The sequence below is a fragment of the Notothenia coriiceps genome, unplaced genomic scaffold (assembly GCF_000735185.1).
Source record: "Notothenia coriiceps isolate Sejong01 unplaced genomic scaffold, NC01 NC01_scaffold00037244, whole genome shotgun sequence".
NCBI classification, from domain to species: domain Eukaryota; kingdom Metazoa; phylum Chordata; class Actinopteri; order Perciformes; family Nototheniidae; genus Notothenia; species Notothenia coriiceps.
In genome coordinates this window covers 12,033,082-12,057,099 of record NW_011369945.1, presented here as the reverse complement: position 1 = coordinate 12,057,099, position 24,018 = coordinate 12,033,082, and the positions used below count along the sequence as shown (strand labels likewise).

Here is a 24,018-nt window from a genome sequence, read left to right as displayed (position 1 = left end):
GTTTCAATGTAACAAGAGTTTATTTCAACTGAAAATCTGAATTTAGTTCTACCAGGTTGGTGTGTTCAGTAGTTATTATTTCCTTCTTTAATGTCAACGATCTAAACAACCACAAACAAGTAAAAAAAAAATGAAAAAGACAATAAAATCCACAATGTCTTGTGTCATTAAATATATTCATATATAATAATAACCATAATATATTAGTACGCATTGTAAAAACAACATTGCAAAAAAATAGTCTTGGCAATGGTGACAACTAAACAACATTTACAATTCATAGTATGAACACAAAGCAATGCTTTGACAGGTACGTGTGTAGCATTTCAACAGGAAGCTTGTCAAACCAACGCTCAGGAGACGGATGTAAAATGTACAGCATGAGGCTACAGAGACTAGAGAAGTGGGACTACAGATTACATTGTGCCAGACAGAAAAACATTGATATGTGGTGTTATGTTGTAGGACTAAGAATGAAAGGCAGGAACATGTAAATATACTGTATGTGTTGATATCATTAGAGCGTAACGATTGACGCACATCACAATCATTTCATTGATTGCACATTTAAGAAAAACACACTCCATCAAACCCTAAATGTAAATACGGAAAAAAGCACTTTAGCAACAAGGGCATCTGTTCCTTTTATCTTGCAGTTGAACCCAGGTGATTTTGATTATGGATGGAAAAGCCTGTGTTTTTGTCGATTATGAAAATTCCTGAACAAATTAGTACTTTTCTTAGATAGTGGAATCAGAACTTATTACCTTTTGAACAGAGGAAGTAGAGAGTCCATTAGATTAAAACCACGTGTCTTGCAAATATCCTAAACCCTGTTTTACAGTTACTTAGTGCTGTGGAACACATTAAAAGGTGTTGAATGTGATTTGTGAAACAACAAATACCAGCAACATGAAACATGTAGCTCAGAGTGTTTTGGGATGGACTGAACGGAACTCCAGTTTATGATACATCAAATACGCTGTGGGATTTTACAAATCTGAGCTATGTTTTTACCACGCATTCCTTAGAGAAATCCAAACCCAACTGCATACAAATAAATGAGCAATGTGGTTTGAATCAAGCAGCGTCAAGTGATTGCAATTCACCCCATTCCTCCCTGTGCAAGTGCTGAAGTGGAGAGAATTAACGTGACAGGTCAATGCGACACCGTGGCTTCTGACTGGCCGCACAGTGAATGTACAGTCGTGCATTGTGTTTGCAAAGACTGTGTGGACTTATCTGCAATCTCAAAGCACTTTAAGAAGAATCCTAGATGAATGTAAGCAACTGTGAGGTGGATATTTAAAAATACATCTAAGAAATTGTTGAGCACTTTTTTCAAGGTGCTGTTTTTCGCTAATGTCCTTAATTTTCTGCGCTAGGATTGTTTTCTTCACATAAGGTAAGGACATTCTTTTCTCTTCATAATGTCTTTTCTCTGTTAACATACTGCATTATCAGAGTTGAATTAAATATTTGACGTAAGCGTCTGGTTCCACGGTAAGAAACACACTAGATTTTGTGATCTTTAGACATCCACATTTCAGGCCCTAAGTGACATTTACAAATACATTATGACACATTGTACAACGTATTTTGAAGGAGCTGATGTAAGTTGAAAGTTATATATTTAAATTGTTACTACAGACCCTTTTCATGTCTGTCAGTCTGCTCTGAGAACATGCAGTACTTTCATCGGCACAACTACAATGTTGCATACACTCAATGACCCAACTCAATTAACTTTAACAGATCTAATCAATCTGTGGTAGGAGTTAATATTCTCATTAAAATGTAGATGTTTTGAATTAAAAAACACATCTGACATTTCATTATCTAGCCTCTTGGGAACCAATATTTAATATTATGATTTAAATTAACTACTAACTAACTAAACAATTAGTCCTGATTTTTTGAAAAAAAAATTATGGGGAATTTATATCAATTAGAGACTGGCCTCTGGTCCTTTTTTAAGTCAGTTGTTAAACTCCAGGTGGAGTTGTGAAAAGAAAAATCACAGTTACTGTAAGTACTGAAAGTAAAAAAAAGTTGTTTCAAATGCAGTCTGTCTTCCAAAAAAAGCATCATTTTAAATAGTACCATAAGCAGCACCAGTTACAGTCTCAAAAGAGATGCTTTCACAAGCAGGATTTTCAAATACTGAACCATCAAAACATAACCAGTGAAGGGGAGTAAAGTACGCTTTACTGAATATTGTGTTTTATCCTTGATTCTCTTTCGTCACTTGCATATTTGCAAAAGTCCTGACAGCTACACATCTGTATAGATTTCTTGACTCTTGAGGAGCAGATTTACCTGAATTTGAACAGAGGAAAAGGAATGGCGACTCATTGACCGCTAAATGTAATATGCATTTCTGTGGCTTGCAAACAATATTAATTATGGCACATGGAGGAAACACTATTGCCTCAAACAGATCAGTGAAGACTTTTGATGAAACGAGCTCGCTTCTTAGCTAAGAATACAACAAGAAAACCATGCAGAGGCAACATTGCAGTGGTAATTAAGTGGCTTTTTCTGTGTCATTTTTGCACCAGCAGAAATCCATAAACAACAACATAAAATATAATGATTTCATACTGAGATAAAGAAAATGGACACATAACTGTATATGCTGGTAATAGGTGCAAATTCGGCAAATCCACAAGAGAGACAAATCTCAAAGTAAAATACACGATAAAACCAAATCTGCAAGGTGAGCTCCTTCAACCAAAGTTCACTAGAAAAACAAATCATCCTAAATAATTCTCTTCATGCTTCTACACAAAAAAGCAGCGACATAAACAGTCTCTTGTCTGTCCGTGGTCCTCTATCGGCCTCTCTTTTTACTCTTTACATTTTTTTATATCAGCTTTTTCTTGAATTCCTCTCCCTCTCCGGTATGCTCTCCGTCTTTTTTCCACCTATGGCTTCTTGCACTTGCCTTTCTTCTCACGCTGCTGGAACTTCCTGAGCCTGCGCGCCCACGTGTCCCTCCACTGGATAACCAGGCTGCCTTTGTCGGCCACTACACCGCTCTGGCCGGGGGAATCCTCGTCGTTCCCCAGCAGCAGGTACTTCTTCCCAGGCTTGATCTTGGGACACTTGCAGGCCACGTCTTTGGCGCGGACCCACAGGAACTGGTCCCCGCGGCGGATACGACTCTCACCCTGCTTGTAGACGGAGATGATGTTGACGGTGAACTTCCACCACTCGCCGGCTTTGTCTGCCTTCAGGATGTGCACCTGGACGGCTGCAGAGTGAAGTAAAGGAGAAAGAGATTACACATTATCAATTAATGTGAGATTTCTTATAGTAAAAGGCCCTTGCTTTGAGAGGTCCTTTTAGCTAAATGCTAACATCAGCAGGCTAACATGCTTACAATGACAATGTTAACATGCTGATGATTAAAACAACTTTAATAACCTTTGCTAATTAACATAAACAATTAAAGATGAGACTAATTCCAGGGCCCATATTTATATCTTTGGTCATTAATCAAAGTATTGGACTTCACTAAATGTCAGAGAATCACTTAAGTTATCACAATTCATCCTGAGGGGAACAAGAATGTGTGAACATATATGTTATGCAATTGTTGTCATTACCATTTTACCTTCAACGAAAAATGTAACCTGATCCCCAAATGTATTCAAAATGATCCTCTATACTAATCAATATCTCCATCGACGAACCTGGCGGTGGTGCGAAAACAAAAGTCAGTGAATCGCTCAAGTCAGAAGGATTTGTACTACTGGGACCGTTATTGTCTGTACAACATTGTCAATCTATCTAGCAGTTGTTGACATATTTCACTCTGGATCAAATTGATGTACAGAACGACTGACAGAATGATATTGCCATTCTTTGAGCAATGAAAAAACGGGAAGCTCCCAGAGTTTACCCACAACTTATTATCTGTTCCAATGCTTCATGTCTTTCCATGCCTTGCCATGGTCATCAAGGGAAACAAATACTCCTGGCTTCTGAGGTAAAGTTTTCCCTTTTAGTTTTTCTATTCCACTAAATTGTCATTGGATAATTATGGAGGAAACTAAATAAGACACAGTGGGTCAACTAACAGCCAACCGTCCTGCATGAAGATATGTTGTTGTGTTTTATCATTTCAATGAGCACTTGTCCTTTGTTTCAATTTGCGGCATCAGCTTATTATTTAAGAGTAACCTCTGCCATGGAGAAAGTAAAGGGTCAATTTTTTCCAAGCTCACTGGCTCTTTTCCCAACATTATTCAAACATCAGCAACTGTCTTTCCTCTGCTACCACCATTGTCACCCTGTGTGGATTGGCGCTTGTATGAGTGCTAAACCTTCCTGTGTCACAGTATCCAAAACTCTGAAAGGACTTGTTTTGGCTTCATTATACCCAATAGCCTTTTGTATAGGATGTATTTGGTTAAACTGCATTAATGTAACAAAGTCATTTGTGTCAAGGTGACTAAAATAAGAGATCGTCACATTATCAATTGGCTAACAAATTGTATTTGTTTGAGTAAGATAGATTTGATAACAATTCTGATAAGTCTACTGACAACAGACCAGAAAGAAACTTTTCTATTGTCAGGTTAAAGAGCTGCCTGCTTTTGACAGTGTATTGCACATAAAACCATAAGAAAGCTTAGGGAACATCGAGCTTGGTGTGGAAGGCTGATCCATCATTACTTTTGTCATCAGGTTAGTATCAGCTGCTAATAACACTGTCAAATCAAGTGGAATTATAAACAGCCAAAATAAATGATAAGCATCACATAACCTCCATGGTAAACCTTTGTGACCGGGCCCTCCTGTACTGTAAATCCCAATAGACTACAGTCGTGTGGTATAAAAACTGTCTTTCTCAGTGGAAAAGGCTGGTCTATGGTGCAGTTATGAGCCCCATATGCATTATGTCCATTACTACTGACAGAGCAGTATGATTTGTAATGTGATTAGGAGGCAGGGTAGGGCTATTAGAGACGTTAGCTGGAAAGACACACAGTGATATCACATGATGAATCAACTGGTATGGTCCTCAGAGAGAGGGAGAGAGGGAAAGAGAGGGCTGTCTCTCAAGGAGCCTAACGGAGCATGCATCGATATGTATTATATTGAGCAGAGCCTTATTAACTTCCATTATACTTCTCCTGTACTTATGGGACAGCTTTTAAAGAGAGCAATCGTGATACTGGGTCACTGGTTTCACCTTCAGTGTCGCGCTAATGGAGCTGAACATGGTGGCGGCATGAAGAGATATGTGAGTCACACTTCATGAATGGTGAAGAGCTGAAGCTGGCTCTAAAACTTCCTCACTTGCGCAACAGAGAACACATCTGTTTCTCTATTCACTATACTGTATAATACCAAAAATGCTGGTATTTTCACTGCATCATTTCAAAACCAAGTGAAGCTTCCTGAAGGAGAAACTGAAGCAGTCTCAACATGCTTCTTTAGGCTTTTAATGAGCTGTCCAAATGGTTGAGTAGTTTTCTGTACAGCAGGTTTTCTGTCAATTGTGAAGCACATTCTGTATAAGTATAGAATACATTTCAGTTTCTTTAAATGATGGACTATTACGAATGATGGACTACTGGATTATAAAACAACCATACATATTTCTATAATGAATGCTAGTTTTATTTTTTTCAACTTTCCTCCTGAAAATCATGTTTTTTCTAACATATTATAATACAACACTACCCATCAGGCATTTTCACTGCAGGTAGTTTTTCAGTTTTCTTGACAGCATGATCTCCAGCGTCTTCAGCTATGCACATATCATAATTTTAAGCTCTGTGATCAAATAAAAATGAAGCATCTTAATCACAATCAACCCCTCATTTCTCATCTTCCGTCTGCAAGTGTTTGTCGTAGTACCCTTGAGGCCTCAGTGGCTGATCTGGGCTGACCCGATGGTGACCTCGGCACCACCTTGCACCTCCCTGCTGCCAACGGGTGCTGTTCTCTGTGTTTGTGTTTGGTCAACAATCACTGTACACTGGAATGCCAGGATTAGTATAACCCCACATTTCTCTGACATCTTCACCCCCTTCCTACCCTCCGCTCCTTCATGTAATTCTTTATGAGCATCTGCATGTCGACCACAGAAGCTTGTAGCGTCGTTTCCCTACGCAGCATGGAGCCCCGCTCCCCTGCTGATCTTTTCAAAACAGTCCAAAGCCTCCACTTATCCTGTAGATTTACATTGTGTTTGACTTCTCGATCGGCCTCGCTGAGCCCGCGTGTGGTAAAGACTGTACTGAAATCTTGTTATGGTCTGTTATGAATCTTGAAAAAGCTGTTGTAAGCTTAGGATATATGTAACAAGAAACGTAATGCTTCCCATGTACATCGAGCACAAAGCCCCCCTGGTAAAGGCAAGTAAAACGTGGATTACATAGAGGATGATGTAGTACCTACAACTAATGGTGAACAGGTGGATTAACTTAAATGTTTTAACCAGAACCTGATTAAAAATGCATATTTAAAAACCTACAAATGTTTGAAGGGACATATGAGATGTTGTAATATGTATTTATTTTAGAAGAAGACTCATTATATTTTATTATTTTATATATGAATACATTACATGTGTGTATGCATTTACTTACAGTATATGTGTACCTTATCAGTTGTTCACCATTTTTAGAAACAAGAAAACCCTACTGTTGTATGCCTCTGAATTGATTCAGATGATTATAGGTACAAATACCCATCAACATAAAGTGGTGCAAAGAGAAGCTTTCATTAGTATTTCACTTGGTATAATCCCAGAATATCTCCAGCATCAGTACCAGCAAATCCCTTACACTTCACACACACGCACGAATCACATGCCGAATCAGCTTGGAGGCTCTCCTGGCTTCACTCTTAGGATATATAAACGTGATGGAAGTCGGTAACATGTTGAGTGATGATCCTTCAGCGGGACATCCTGATGTCTGTTTTTACCTCTACGCCTCACTGCCCTTGTAAAGAGGCAGACTGCTGTTTTCATTCAGGTGTAACGTAAATGTTCGACTCGTAACATCACTGTTTGTTATGTATAACTTTAGAATTAAAACCAAGAATCTGACCTGAAATGTAAAGGTTAACAACATTGCTTTCCGGCCAAACCAAAGAATAGCAAACAGCCGTGTAGCTGACACATTCATGGATGAACAGACACATATTTCAGAGGCAAGGCTCTTCTCACGACATCAGCAGCAAGGTAGGCATTGGTGGAAGAGGAGGTGTCTATAAATTGACCTCTAACTCCTCCAAATCCCTGCAGAACAAAGCCCAGGCCTGTCTGTCAAGCTGCTGAGGTATGCCGCAGGATCCCGCTGCTTGGTTGACCGGTTCAGCGGCCTGACTTCAATCAGGGGAGGGGACAGAGGGAGGGGAAGAGGGGAGAGGTCATACGTCTTATCCACACCTTGAATGGCGTGGCGGACGGACGCTCACAGGAATGCAGCGAGCATCGCATCGTTGTGGGGGAAGTGGGTTGCCTTAATGAGGATCTCTTAGAGAGCACCAACTGTCCGTCACACTGTCTTTGCTTCATCCACTAGGGTCTTAAATGCTTACTCGGAGACAGCCCTCCACACATACACACATACACACACACACACACACACACACACACACACACACACACACACACACACACACACACACACACACACACACACACACACGCGCACACCTCAGCCTAATGCTTTATCCTGCCTTTTCTCTATTTCTGTTTGTCTGCTTCTCTCTTCCTCCTTGAAGATCTGCTCTCTTCTGTTTGATCCTTTGTTTCTGTCCTCAGAAAGCTGGAGTAAGCCATCAGTAAAAAGCCTCCCCTGTAAACTATAGCAGTTCCCAAGCAACGTGCTGGATGGAGATGTATAGTATGGGAAGCCAAATATACATATGCATATCCCAACATAAACATTTAGGACATTTTGTTCTCAGTGTAGTCAGGCTAAGTTACTGTGTGTTTCTTCAATCAGACCACATGTTTTTAAGCTTTCCTGTGAAAGCTAATGTTAATACATGTCATTAAATGTGTGTTGTTTGTTGACTTACCATAATCTTTCTTGCAGTATTTCTTCATGTTGATCTTCAGTTTGCCTTTAGACGCTTTGCAGTAAGAGTCGCAGTCTGCAAGAATCAGAAGGGAGAAAATACAGGGGGTGAGAACAAAGAACGGTACATTTTTCATTTTTGGTACATTTATTAATGATAGGAAACGGTTTTGCAACTTTTAAGGATTTGTAAATTTTGTTGGAGGACTTAAAACAATCTCACATATAATATATATTCATCATTCACATTCAGTTTTTGATACATCTAAAATGTAATTGTTTTTTTAATTGCCAAGTCTGTGATCAAATGCTAACACTATAGATGAGCTGTAGTTCAATGTCCATCCTTTAATGCTGTGGAACAGGACCAAAAATGAACATTTAGTAAATAAATAAATAAATAAAGCATTAGCAAGACAGACAGTGCCAGCAGATTGGGGAGAATTTACTAAGACAGAAAGAATGGTTCCCCTGAAACAACTTTTCAGAATAATGACAGCACCTCTGGAAATAGTTTTTGGGATGACTGGTTGGCGCACCTCTGTCTGGTTTGGTTGTGTTGTCTAATGGCTCTACTGTTATGTCCCTGCTGGAATCATTAAGGGTGTGTGTTTTGGTTGTGGTGGAGGCACTTTATCCCTCTAACCATGTCTACAACCTCCATGTGTGATGGCAGGACCTCCGTCTGAATGGAGCTGATGGTACCAGCAGCGGTTTAGGTGACACACAAATCACCGCTGCCATCTACCCACTCACTCCTCTTCAGACTGTGGGAATGAGTCAGGCCTGAGCAGACCACCCTCCACCCACTTCAACCCCCCAACAAAATCTCACCTCGCTTGCCACCTCAGCCCTATAGACCTCCCGAAAAAAAATAACCCCAGGATCACTTCAAGGCCCCACTGAGGACCATGTCAAGCTTGTGCATTTATTGCAGTGCGAACAAGGAGGGGGGACGCCAAGGGCTGGCAGCTATTTGCGAGAGTAGAAGATGGGGGGGTGTAAAGGAGGTCAATGCCACACAAAGGGAGGTCAGGAAGGGAAAATTAGCCATCCATGAAGCGTTAGGCAGAGGACCCTTTTTTTTTGGTAGGGGGGCGAACAAATAAATACCTCACGCAGGCAGAGGGGTCACCCAAATCGCCTCACAGCTCACACACATACTGGAACATGCTCATGACAGTAGAGAACAGCTAAGCTCATGGTTTCTTTTTAATGTAGCCCAGGTTTTCCAGATCTGGGAAAAACTGCATTTTCCTGGGCATGGAGTACTCAGTAAAAACTATTATGAATTAAAAAACATTAACATTAATGAATTAATCAAAACAAAATTAATATCCAATCATGAATTTAAGTGAGTCATGCTAGTTGGCTTAAAGAGATGTGTAAAAAAGAAACATTACAATTAAATGTGCACAATCTCAGAGATAATTTAGGTTTCATTTTCGAAAATAAACATTTTAAATTAGCAAGATTACGTTTGAGACATGTTTTTTGGACTACATCAAGTACATGCTTAAATAAAGTTGTTATATTCCATGCTTGATGGAGACAAGGAAGCTCAAACGATAATGTCTCTCCATTGTTTGTTTTGTTTATTGGAAGTAAGCCGTCATTTTGCCACTTGTCCAGAAGGATATACAGTACATATGCCATCAGTTTTATGACGGATTACCAGAAGGTAAACCAGGCAACACTATATACCTTCCTCCACATATCTGACCCCAGCAATCCAGAGAGTATATAGCTTCAGGGATTGCCTCATACTATGCTGTCAAGCTGCCAGCCATATACAGTGCGAGCCAGAATAATGTGACATGAGGCCATATCTTGAAAAATAAAAACTTGTTTCCCTTCTTTTCTGCTCTTTTAGGGCTCTCCCAGCTGGCTTAAATTGGATCCAGAGCACTGATTTGGTTCACTTCAGTGCTGCAAGTCGCACTGACTGTAGTAAAAGAGAAAGGAGGGAGGAAGAGATGGATGGACAGCGAGTACTGAAGGAAAGTGATGGCAGATGAAGGATTGGCGCTTTCAGGCAGCCTGAATATGAACAAACTTCATTGTTGTGAGCAGATCTTTGCTCCATGCCTTTACTCTCCTTTATGCTCGGCTTGAATGAGGTTGCCTGGGGAACACTGCAAGAAGAAAAAATGCAGGGAAGGAGGCGGGAGAATGGATACTGGTAGAGAGCGAAGGGGTGGAGAGGTTGACAAAAAAGAAGAAGACAGGAGTGAAGTTTATCAGGGGGGTGGGAAGAGAAGGAGGAGTAGAAGAACGGGATTATATGGAAAATCCAAAAATCATCAAGGAAAACCAAAGCTGGAGCGGGTGGTAGTAAATAGAGAGAGTAACCAAAATAGGCAAAGTAAATGAAACAGAGGAGTCTATATGAGCTGCACCTGATTACCATGTAAATGATGGAGGGGGGAGCTGTGGAAAGGACGCTTTGTTTTCTCATAACCCCCCTTGATGCCATCATGATACTTCCCTTTGATAGCCTTTCGTTCCCCATTAGTGTACCCCTGAGACACAGCTCCGGGCCCCGCTGAGAGCACCCCGAGATCCCCATTTAGGGCCAGGCAGTCCCCTACCGTGAGGACAAATGTTCCCTTTGTGCGTGCGTTACAAGCAGGGGAAGTGGGAGCAGTCCTGTAGCACTGAGCTAAAATGTGCTTTGGGTGTTCTGAGTAGATGTAGTTACTACAGCGCTTTGTCTCCGGCCTTTCACAGCTCTGAGCAGTGCGTAACTGAGAGGTGGACCTCTGCCCCTTCCATCAAAGTGGTGTATAGCCCTTCAAGCTAATCGTTTTCATTTGGGATGCTTCTTACTAAAGCTGCTTCAAGACAGAATAAAGTACTGTAGAGTTGTATGTGTTTGGGCCAATGCTTTACAGTGCCCATAGACCTAAGCAGAACCAGGCCTTGGATTGTGCAGTAGCGGTTGTTAGAGTACATTATTTCATACAAAATTCCAAAATATGGCAGTAGATAATGCTATAGGCATGATCATATATTGAGCTTTGTTTCTGAAATGTTATTACATTTGGTTAAATACCAATGTGTCTTCTGTTGCCGCTGTTAACAAGGATATCATACAAGGTTAAATTAATTCTGATCCAACAGGGTCTGGCAAGTCAAAATCAGGTATGAGTAAGCGCCCTACATGATACATCTAGATAAACCCATATATCTAGATACTCAGTGTGAACGTGTCCACAGAGGCAGAGTGCCATCAGATGTACGTACCAGAGCAGCAACACCAGGAGGTGTAAATGATGGCCCAGGAGGAGGGCTTTCTCCCTCAACCAGACTGATTGAGAAACAAATTGCGGCAAATAAAGCATGTAATTAGATTATGGAGCCCAGTGTGCTGCCCCGCTCTGTTCTCCTCTGCTCACACAAGAGCCATGAGTTTGGATCCTGTCCAGCAAAGATGCAGAGAGAAAAAAGAAAAGTCCCCCACTTCTTCTTTCATTGTTTTCATCAGAGAGTAAAAGATAGTTTGTTTTCTGGCAGACAACAGCCAGCGAAGAGGCTGTTACAGGTCTTGACCTGATTTAAGATTATTGGATGGCGTGAAATCAGTTCTGATTAGTAACTGATGAGGTTCAGGTTCAGAGTCAGTCTGTTGGTTATCAACCAAAGCATGGACATGGAAAGACTAGCAAAACTGTGACATTACAAGTTTTGAGCACAAATTAGTAAATTGCATGTGAAAGTTTGATATTGATAATGAGAATTTGGCACTTAACTGCTCTATTTTTGGCCATGCTCATCGTAAAATCTCTCTCAATGTTATGATTTTTTCTAATTAAGTGAGTAATAAGATCCCACGTTGACATGCGGAGTGCGGTGGAGTTGACTAGTACTGAACAGGGTGTGTGATGCAAGACTCATGTCCAAAATATTCCAAAGGAGGGGTCCGCCACAGATTGTGATCACTTCCAGCCTCGGACAAGACACGCACACACATGATACTGAACCCTTATGAGCCTCATCATCGTCACACCAATCCTCCTCCTCCTCATCATCATCATTAGTTGCTTTCACATCTCGTATCCTGACAGGCCGGGGCGGCCATCACAGGTCATCAGCGGTTAATCTCCTCCACATTTCGTTGCTGCTCGCAGACGTCTCTGTCACGACCCGTGGGAGTGGCGACTCACACCATCCGTGACCTACCAGCACAATGTGTGTTTTGTCTGGGCCACACCATCAGAGGTATTCTCCATGCATTCCAGCCCTCCGTGTGGTCGAGAGGGGGAGAGCTCGGCTGCAGGAGACAAATTAATATCAACTCCATTTTCCCTCACACTCTCAATTCACCCCTCGCCCCCCAAAAAATGGTCGGTCCCCCCCTTCGTTTAACGGAGGCGCAACAAGGCACCTGCCTCACAGCTGTCAGCCCAACACCCACTAGTATCTAACACACACACACGGTTGTGGACACTTTTTTAACATAGGTTGTTTAAAAATGAACCTTCCCAAGCCGAACCTCATTCCTTCAGCATTTTCCTCTTTTTTCCGTCTCCCTAATGTCTTTACTCTCTTACGGTATCTACCCATTCTTTTTTCCCTTTCCCTTTATGTTTATCCTTTGTGTAGATTTCCCCTCTTTTTTGCCTATATCCTTTTTCCCTACTTCCAATGCCTTTTTTCTTCTCCTTTCCCTTGAGTACATGTGTTCTTACCTATTACTACTTCAACCACTATACATGTTTATGTATTATATAAAAATAAAAATGTAATAGTTTCCATCTTTACTTTTGCGCAGGTTCTTTTAGAGGGGATGGAAAACATTGTTCTGATGCTCTGATAAAATCCACACATCTGTTTGCAATCCCATATTAGGTGATATCATAGCCGTATGAATACCGGGCCGAGCAGGAGGTGCGTCGGCTCTGCAACCTTCTGAGTAGGCTCAGAGGGTAATGTATGCATCCTCTGGGCCTCATGCCCGGGTGGTCCGATGGGACCATCACTCGAACTACTCATAATTCTGACATGATCGACGCAGGATGTCCGTCAAAGTGCTCCATCTAGCAATCTGCTTGATTTCAACCTCTCTGGGCCGAACAGTCTCGGGTCCATTATAAATATGAGAGGGAATTCCCAGAACTCTCTGCTGTGATTAGATTATCTTTAAAGCTACACGGCCCGTAGTTACAGTCTCCTTCTGGTTGTGTTTACATTATTTCAATGACATGGTTTAATCAATGGGAATATTTGAGCCTTAAACCAGGATGTAGCCATAGGCAAAGTTCTCACATGATAACAGTGACTTGCAGGGAGAGTTATAGTTTACGTACAATAAAAAGTTTCAAAGTGACAGAAAAGTTATGAACTTTGCATTTATTCAAGTTGATAAAGCAATATGGTTCCTTGTCTCACTTATCCAGTAATCCCTCAACGAGATGAGGAAATATTTCCTACACACCAAAAGCGAACAGATTCCTGACAAGGGGGCCCAGAGCAACTCCAGATATTTTAACTCGGCACCACCCACAGTGTTATGTGAAGACAAAGCGTGAAACAGAGGGAGACGGAGGAGGTGGAGGAGAGTGAAAGAGACTGAAAGAGAAAAGAAAAGAGGTGGAGGAGGGTTAGGGACCGGCAGTTTCCTGACTGCTCTGTCAATCAAAGCTGTCCAGGGGAACGTTGGGGTCCTCACAGGGCCCAACAACAGCTGCAGGAGCCTCTTCACATACATAATATACATATACCTTGAGCCTCCAGCAACTTCATGGGTGAGACAGAGCAAACATGCCATGAGCCAGATGACTCGCTTTTTTCCAGCATGAGGTCAAAAGACACTATGCGGAACTTATTCAGACAGGGTTTGTACAGGTATGTCTGTTTATTGAGCACACATTGCAAGTTTGTGTGCCTCATCTCTAGGATGTACAGTTTGCTTGTTTACACATTGTATAACCAAACATATGCCTGTCTTGCGAATCACCGTTTATTTATATGTTCAGTAAAAATGTCCCACATAATTTAAATGAAAATCACTACAACAACCACTAATAAAAGACCAGAAAGTAAACAAATAAATTAGCTTTAAGTCAGAAACCTTGAAACCAGAAAGTGGTCAAAGGCATTAATCACTTCAAACCAATCAGAAGTGAACTGGCGTGTGATATAAATAAATACAATTTCCCCTATTGATATATAAAACAGATACCATGATAAAAGGCTACATTTATTATTTTTTAACCCTCTCTGACAATTTATTGATTGTCATATCTCATCCCAATAGATAAGACCATAAACCCCACAATGTTATGGTATGATTTTGAACACAACGATCTTGTAAACGAATCCTAGTGCATTCTGCACTGAATTACCGGATCCAGTTCACCTCAATCAGTCCTTTCCTCACTTCACTTCATCAGAAAGAGGGAGTTTGGAGAGATGAAAAATCATAAAATCAAACAGACTGTCAGGCCCCCTGCTGTGCGCTGGACCAACACCCCACTGTGCCGCAGTTAGACTAGTTAATTGTGAAAGTGTGAGAGAGAAGCAGGAACATCCCAGGGTTGCTGCTAATAAAGTTAATATTCATGAAGCCTTAATAAGGAGGAGGAAGGCAAGAGGGATCCAATTTACCCAGCAGTCTGTTTAAACATTTGTGCAAAAATATTGTGGAACTGTGGAAATATGGGAAAATCCCATTTACATTTCAACACTATCTTCCACATCTTCCTCTCAGGGCCTGATGTGCTTATTCGCAAGGGTAGCAGCTTATAGATAACAAGTAAATGTTTGACTCTAGACTCACCTGATGGCTCCTCTGTACTGCTGGATGGGGTTGTTGGAGGTGCAACAGGAATCTCTACTCCCAGAGAAAACATGATATGGACACAAAGAAAGATCAGTTTTATTATTATATGCATCCATGTGTTCTGTGCATGCATTGATAAGAAAAGGTCAAGGGAAAACAAAATACATCAGTGTAAAGACCATGAATTGGTTAAACCTCTGTGATTTCTTTTGTATCCAGCTGACAAGCTTTTGTGTAAATGTGCTTTTATTGGTTGATAGTAGGCAGCAAAAATTGCTTAATACTTTACTTTACTTTTTTTCTTTATTCAGACAGAGTTAAATCTGATAGACTAAGTCAAAAATAAATGTGTGGTGCGCTACTGGCGTAAAGTAATTTTGTTCTACTTTCTAATAAGGGCATTGCTCCAAAAACACTTAAGGCAATGCAATAACTTGTACAATCGGGGTAAAAAGTGTGAGATGTGTAGATGAATGAAGTCAGGAAGTTGTTTTCCTCTAACACCCTTTATACAATATTTATTAGTTATTTCCTTTCAAATCTTCCTCCAAACATGTTTTCCCTGAAGCTCTGCAAAAGCTCCATATCTTCACATTTCTTCCAAAGCCATATCGGACCAATACATTTTTTTTATTTGTTGGATGTTCAAAACATTACTCAGAGCAGTATGATTGTCCAAAGACTTGATTCTCTCAGCCCTCCTTCATACTCTTGTCTTCACTAGTGGGTAGGACACTCAGAGAAACCATGCGTGAAGAAGGGCCCTCTTATTTCCAAAGGGGCAGGATGGCAACCGAAGATATAAAAAACACATAATATTTTTTTTTGTTATTGTGGGCAGGAGGGACCGAAGGGGCTCCTCAAAAAAGGTCTGTACGGAGGAGATAGGGGATAGGGAGGACAAAAACCGCAGACATGTATCACAGACGCATGCAAAGAAAGAGGTGCACAACAGTGGTGGTTTCAGCTGTGCAAAGGTGAAGACTTTGTGTATGAAGGAAGCAAGAAAGAATCAAGTCTTTTGATCAAGTACAATCTAATTTCCTCAGCTGGGATTGAGCTAACCTGCTTCCGACTTTCTGAACGTACACAACAATTATGTCACCGTAAATCAGAATCTGTGGAATGATGTGTACAGTATGCCTGTTTGTTGACTTGTGGACATAATGAGGCCTTCTCCGATGACAAATTGGTTGATATAATGACAAGAAAAACAATTGCTGCCAAAACAATAGCGCCTAAAGCCCCTAGGTCCCTCTGCTGATGTTGTTGTTGATCAGCAATCTTCCATCAGCATTCAGCCTCCACGTACGCCAGTTTAAATAATGAGCCTGTGTCTCATAATTGACTGTAGATTTATGGCTGACAGCGCTGGAAGGTGCATACGAAGTCAAAGATATAATATGACTCCGTATCATAATGAAACTTGGCAAGCCCTGTCCTTGAGTCTAACGGGGGGATGTTAAAAATTAAACTACATCACATATGGAGAGGCTTTATTTCCATCTCACATGGATAACTACATGTTTTTGTATTCACAGGAATCAAGCGTTAGAAGTTGATTATATATATTATTTGACCGGTCAGCCATGCAATTTCATATAGAGATCTATTTCTCATAAGTATGTAATTCTTATTCTAATTACAATGGCAAGAGCACCAATTAAAATGTATTTTTTGGAGAATGAGACAATTAATCTGCCATGAGGCCTTAATTCTATGAAGCTTTAAATAGATGCCATCCCTTAGGAAAACTACATCTTTCCACCATTTTACTATAATAAAAGGCTTTAATTGGGCTCAATAAAATGGTCAATGAATGCTGAGAACCAGATTGACTTTGGAATTCAACCCAAAGCTTCCTTCACTTATCCAAGACACTTTGGGGATTGGAGATGCGGGTGTTAACGGCTCTGGGTCTTTTCTCAAATGTATGGAGACCAACAAGCCGAGAGCATAACCTTGAGGTTCAGTTTAATGGTGTGTTTATTTAAGCTGGCAGATTTACTGGTCAGAAAACCGTCAGTCGGACACTAAGCACTTGTCTGAAGAAGCATTGTTTGAGTCTGCTCTTACAGTATGTGTTTGTGTGTGTAGCAAATTGCTTTACGTGTCGATATTGAGTATGCCCATGTGTGTCCCTCCCTTTTGTCCTAAAGTGAGGCAGATATGGTAAAGACTGGGTTCCACGTACTTATGCAGGGGGCAATGGGCGAGCGGCTCTGCTGGTAGCCTTTAGCACAGCGGTTGCACGTGATACCAGTCACGCCGTCTTTACAGGGACATTGTCCTGTGGTTTGGTTACAGGTTTTGCCAGCAGCACCCACGGGATGGCAATCACATGCTGTGAGGAAACAGAGGAAGAAAGAGAGGCACAGTGAGTGGTCACACACACAGAGACACTCACACACCCACACACACACACACACACACACACACACACACACACACACACACACACACACACACACACACACACACACACACACGCATGTGAGGAGATACAAACATATAGTATATATAAAGAGTGCAGGTGGGTACACAGCAGTGGAGGCAACAATAATAGAGTGGTGAGAGACAGGTGGAGGCGTGCACACAGAGGAAGAACTTACCACAGCGCTCATTTTGGAGAGTGTGGCATCATGTGACTACAAGAGCAACACATCCTCTAAGTCTACAGACATTTCTCGACATTTTGACATTGTTTGCTAATTAGCTAATTAGCATTCAAACATCACATAAAACACAAGCTGCCAAAATACCGTATCAGCATTATCCTCAGTTAGAAAAGTGTGAGTTTGGATGTTTTGCTTTGGTGTGTATGCCAGCCAGTGTGAGCGCTCTGTGGGACTGCAGCTGTGTGTGTGAGGTAAAGAGAAAGGGTTGAGCATGTTTACCAAATGATAAAATAATGGAGGATAATCCTAATTGCCTGTTTCTGATTAATGTTGGGCTTTGAACATGAGCCCAAAACGTCTGTCACATTTCCTCCCAAACTGGGGGGTTTATCGAACACACATGCTTCAGGAATGTAATCATTTTCCAATTGCTTTCCCCGATCCAAGCCCTTAATTCATTTCACAGCCAAACCCCTGTCAAGTTAGAAATCGGTATTGAATAATAGTTGTCTGAGAGATGTTTCTTTTCATCTATTTTTGGACCTTACAGTAAATCCTGAGAGACCAGAACAGCCTTGATAATTTATCAACATTTCCACTTATTCACTTGAAAAACCTTCAAAACCTAAAACGCTATTTGTCTCCAAACTCTCATCACTTTATTCCTCACCCCATGAGTGTTATATATTTGTGTTTATTTCCTATGGAAAACCAGTGATGCCGCTGACTCTCAGCCTCAGGGTCGGCCGACTGGGTTCGATTGCCGCCCCTCCCTGAAGTTTTTTTCTGCGTTGTGTCACTTGTCACTCTGAAAAGCCTTCAAAGGCGTAGCTGAATTATGTACTTTGAGGTTTGTGGGAGTATTTAGTGGTTTGGCCTGTTTTGCTTTTAACCACACGGATTGTTTCGACCCACAGTACAAAATTACAGCTTCACAACAATCTGTCCGTTTCGGCCTATTGCATTGAAATGAGTGTTAATATCTAAAAATGTCAAAACAAGTTTTAATTAGCAGTGAAGCTTATGCATACCAATTAAAACACAGGTTTCTACTGTGTATTATTCCAATAGATCAAATGACTGTAAGAAGAGATTGTTTTGCTTTAAATGTTCTGCAGAAAAAAAGCTAAAATGTGTTCTTTTTCTTAACTTTGACCTCTAGAGCGTTGATATGGTTGTTATTCATCCATGTGAGACATGCTCTCTGGGAGATCCACATTACAGCGGGGCCTTAGGGAAAACTGCTGCTGTAAAGTAGTAACTAAATACAGAATCTGTCCTCTTTGTGATTGACCTCGGACTCTTGGAAACCACATAGCTGTTGTTCGTTGAGATTTGACAAGCAAAGTGCTACAAGACAACTCTATCCTGTGGGTTAAGCCCATCATTTTGGTTTCAGCTGACCTCCTTCTATCACATAGTCTCACGCTTTTATCTCTATTGCCTGTTTCCTGTGATTCAGCTTCTGTTGTTTCTCTTATCTCTCCTAAGTGTTTGTGTGTGTGTGTGTGTGTGTGTGTGTATGTGTGCGCGCGCGTGCGTGCGTGCTTGCATACTGTTTGCCCCTCTTATCTGACGGAGAAAAGCCTCCCTAAAAGTGTGTGTATCTATTGGTTCCTTTATCAGAGCTATCTGTCATCGCTTTCATTGCTTAGCTGTGTCTAGCTCACAGGAACAGCACACACACAAACACACACACACAGCTTCAGGAAGCCCAATAAACAGCGTGGAGGCCAGTACAGCACGTCTTCAGGCCTGTACATTTAGGAGTATGTCAGAGGAGTTCGAGGCATAGGAGGGCAAAGTGTGCTTCTGCTTGGAGCTTCAGAGAGCTCAGGTTATATTTTTAAGAGCCTCTTCCTGGTAACCACAGCTCAGAGCCTGGAGCCTGCAGTAAATCAAGACGTGCAGCACATGGTCTACAGGTGGGAAACACTCTGCCTCCCTCTCCTCCTCCACATTTGATGCTTGAAGGCTGACTGGCTGCCTGAGCTGCTGTCCAGTTGGATGACAAATGGTCTGACTCTCTGGCTGGATGACCCACCTGCTGGCTAGAGGAACGGCTTAGTCTGGAGGTGTGAGTGAGAGTTTCTGGTTTAAGTGTGTGTCCACTTAACTGTTAAGTGGCTGCGTGCTCTGCTTCAAGGCTACTACAGATGGCTACGAAGATATGGGGACAAGTGAGCAAGAGGCACTTTCAGTCTCAACACTTCCTTGGAGGAGAACTGACAGGAGTGTATGATAAGAAGCGTAGGTGTCTTATAAACATAAGGGAGCTTGTGTTTTGTCCCTAACAACGCAGAACTGAATCCAAAGGGATTAGCCTTGTATAACTGTCATGTTTTTCTAGATGAAGACAGAAATCCTAACGCTAAAAGAAGTTCTTGGCGCCGAGAGTTGCATATAAAAGAATGAAAAATGTTCTCGGTTAATGGGGAGAGTGGAAGGCTTTTTTCAAAGGCAGGCAGTCGGGCCTCAGCCTGAGATTGCACAATGTGAGAATTTTGAACTCTGCCAATCGTTTACCATAAAGCTGGCGTTTGAAGTCTGAACTCCCCCCATTTGGATTGTGTGTTCTGTGCCAATAAGAATAATTTGTTGGCCCTGGATTGAAGCCAAGCTACCCGAGTCTGTGTTCTATTATAATTAGGTTTCTGCTCCTCCACAAGTATTTTTGGAGCAGAAAGAGATAGCGTTATAGGGTCGTTGCACTATACAGTACATAAACAGCTTTCCAAATAATACGTTTATCTAATAGAGGGTGTTTCTCTCTTTTTATGCTGTTTACTGTTTTATTGATCAGCATAATGTACTCAGCGGCCCTGAGCAGCTTTTGGCCACACAGTGAGCTTAAAAAGTTGGATATTTTCTCGCAGATACAAAACACCCTGTGGAAATCCAAAGCTAAAAGTGACATAATGAAAAACAATATTTTTCAAATCCCAAGCAGAAAACATTTTATACGTGGCCAATAAAAAAACTCTACTGTGTCAATGGAAGACATATGCTGCGGAGAGGGGAGTATGTTTTCCAGCATGTTATTCTTATTGAAATAGACTATCCCTCAATCAAAGCCTAATTTTCCTCTGTGTGCAAAATATGTTCCTCATCATCTCACTGACCGGTGAAATTATACGATGGTTGATTTTCAGATTCGAAATGTGAAGGTCTGAATTCAATCCGTCAGTCACAGAACAGACGCCAACCTGCTCAAGCTTGATTTTATTTTGTTTAGATGGTCCTCAGAGGACGACTAATCATGAACAGCGCTTATTATTTGGCCAATATTTATTGTGTAGTTAGCATTGTTGCAAAAAAGACTCCACATTGATGATAGGTTTCCAAGGAAATCATTAATGTTTAACCTCAAGTTAAGACAGGGTTTTAGGTTGACAAACAGGGACAACAAACTGCTGACTGAACTGTTGGTAGAGCTATCACTGCAGAGTGGCATTTGTTATTTCAGTTATATGTCACATGTGTTGAAGGACCACCCAGAGTGCAGCATCTCTTGGTCTTCTCAAATCGTTTAACTTTTTACGAAATTCATGCATTTCATTGTTGAATATACTCAGTGTGTTTTATTCAGAGGCTTCAAACAGTTCAAGAAACAAACAAGAGCCTCTTGAAATGTATGCAGTGTTTACCCTCTTACTCAATGAGGGGTGAACTTATAAATTCTGGCGTGTATATGTAGCCACCGGGCATGCCTCGCTCCGCTGTAAGCCACTGCTCTCTTTTACTCGTAATGGCCTCCTATGGAAATGAGCTGCTTTTGGGGAGGATTGTATTACGCATATAAAAGCAAACTCTTGTGCTCCTCGACCTGCCCTGCGCTCCTTACAGTGTCCATTCTCTCCCAGAAAGCCACACAGCAAAAAGGCCCTCTCTCTTTTGAGTTCAATAAATAACCAAACCTCTTAATTACTGTCACTTCAATGTAGCGCTCACGCTGCTTGAGGAGCGGACAGAAATTAGTTCTGCGGTTTGAGTTTCATTGAATTATCTTGAGTTATGATGTGGTAAACCTGAGAGAATTTGGCAGAGCAAGACTTTTGACTGCACACCTAGGTGTTTGACGTAGGGGAAAGACTGTGTGTGGTAACTTTTAGTTTATTAACAGAGAAAGGGCATGTTATACGATGATACACATCTTTAGAGTTTTCATCCGTAACTTTCCAAATATAGTTTACACAAGTGTTTTAATTGGCAAAAGGAACCGTTCATGCTTTGTATCATTTGTCAGCTTGGGGTAACTACCACAGATCCTTTATTGTAAGTCTGTTTTGATGTAATTGAATACCTCAGTAGAACTTGGACAGTGTTTGCTTAAAATTACTCTGGGCTGGGAGAGTTGAGACCTGCATACACTCTGGCAAATTTCATGGATGAAATTGAACAGAACTGTTTGGGTAGACTGACAATTTTATAAATGATGATAAAAAGATCCTGATGTAATGAGGATATGAAATGTGAATTATAGTGAAATTGTGAGTTATTGAAGTATTCAGAATGTCATTGATGATGGTAAAATATGTAATTTATGACTATTTCAAATACAGATTAAGCCATCAATAATTTTGTCAATTATTTAATGTTATTATTTCCTTTTAAAAATCAGAAATGTGTGAAAAATTGCCCTTGCATGGCTCTTGGAGGCCAAGGAAGTGTCTTGTTTGTTAACAATAACTTTTTTAGACAATAACGTCAAATCTTGACACTTAAGAAAGCTAAGAGCAGATCATGTTAATTTAGAAAAATAATATATGATTAATTATTAAAATGGTTGTAGGTATACCAATTTAAAAAGGATTTAAAGGTATTTTGTTTATCATTTCGTAGATATTAAATTGGTCGTATTGAAGAAACTTCTAAAGTTGTCAGGCTCCAAATCAGTAGCATTAGTTATCAAAAAGCAGTACACAAACGTATCCACAATAGATGCACAATATATGATAAGTTTACTCCAGATGCCACCGGTCCAAACCAGATGCATATTTTAAAGCTTTAGATTTTCTATTTTGACTTTCACTTAATGACTCATTTATGCAAATGTCCCTGACATCAAATTAATCATCATCGTTATATGAGAGCAGCTTTCCACATCAGCGGGAACTGATTCCTCTTACTGCAGACAGGACTTGTTTTAGGTATGGTACAAATATTTTGTAGTGAGGTTTTTACTCTATTTGGCCCTACAACAAAACAATTCACTGATGTGTCCTCCTCTGGTGACCCACATGCCTGCTTACTTTAAAGATCTCTCATTTCAGTGGGTATTAAACTCACTCGTGTAAGCATTTAAAAAGTAATGAAAAGCAGCCAGTAATCATCTGAAAAATGCTGGATTATATGAGGGTCTCCATCTTCAGGCATTAGAGAGAGAAACGTGTGGCCTGAAGATAAGTTATACAATCAATTACTCATCCAAATAAGATTGAATTATTTACCAGACTTGAATACAAGAACAGGCTAAAAATAATTTGCTGTGTATTGACTGAGATAACCCTACATTGGAAATACATAATACGATTTTCTATCTTTTTTATCTATTGTACTTTATATCGTAAACTGTCTCTTATCTGCAAGTGTAAGCAAACTTAACAATTCTTATTTTTGTGAAATACACAGCAGGACCTTAAGGCACCTAACTTTTCTGTAACGAGAAACAAACCCTCATGAAAGTGAGTTATGGGATGCTGAAAGAATCAAGTCTCTGACACATGAGAAGGGATGTAAAAACAACAGAAAAAACGGGGTTAAATCCCCACAATTAGCCAGCCTGGTAGACACAGCAGAGGATAGGGGTTAATGGTACACAACGTCCCTTCGTGATGAATGTGTGTTTGCATTCCTGCTCGACAGGAGAATGGGCCCAAAGCCACGGAAGGTGTTAATGTCAGTTTAAGGATATCGCTCATGAGCGGCTGGAGGGGAGAATAAAATGGATGCATTAGTCAGAGAGCTTTGTTATGAACTTGTGTTCATGCAGAGAATGAAACGTGCTTGATATGGTCGCTGGATGTCAGGAATTTAATGCAACATGTCTGAAGTTTTTTAACCTTGGTTGATAAATGTGTACGTTACAGAAGCATGAAGCGTGTCATCATGGCACTATCTGCAAATGGAAAAGGTTAAGCTATTTTATTTTATCAGCGGAATAAAATGTATTAGTCGTGATTTAATTAAATGTTAGTTTACACATCATTGACTCTGAACATCAGATTATTTTGCAGATACTCTTCAGACATGCCTCCTGTCAAGCTGACTGATAGGTCAGTTTATTTATTTACTCCCTGGTGAATGATGTGAGAAAACTCGGGCTTAAACTGTCAGCAGGCGGCTAATATTTCCCCTTTGGAAGTCAGCGCTCTGAACCCTCAAACAGGTATGTGTGTGTGTGTGTGTGTGTGTGTGTGTGTGTGTGTGTGTGTGTGTGTGTGTGTGTGTGTGTGTGTGTGTGTGTGTGTGTGTGTGTGTGTGTATACTACTACGTAGTAGTACGTACGTACGTCGTCGTCGTCGTTCGTCGTTCGTACGTCGTTACGTTCGTTACGTCGTTACG

General features: G+C 40.8%; 1 protein-coding gene across 3 annotated transcripts in view; it reads right to left on the bottom strand.

Annotated features, from left to right (window-relative positions):
* Window positions 1-6: 6 nt before the first annotated feature.
* Window positions 7-24,018, bottom strand: part of ntn1a (netrin 1a) — a 248,630-nt gene continuing 224,618 nt past the window's right edge. For 2 of the 3 annotated variants that reach the window (XM_010793583.1, XM_010793582.1), the window contains exons 4-7: window positions 17,030-17,179; window positions 14,833-14,886; window positions 8,053-8,127; window positions 7-3,256 (exon numbers count right to left, since the gene is read on the bottom strand). In XM_010793583.1, the coding sequence (XP_010791885.1) occupies window positions 2,928-3,256; window positions 8,053-8,127; window positions 14,833-14,886; window positions 17,030-17,179 (608 nt within the window). In that variant the 3' untranslated portion in view covers window positions 7-2,927. The remainder of the gene's footprint in view (window positions 3,257-8,052; window positions 8,128-14,832; window positions 14,887-17,029; window positions 17,180-24,018) is intronic. The other variant, XM_010793584.1, reaches the window with a different exon arrangement.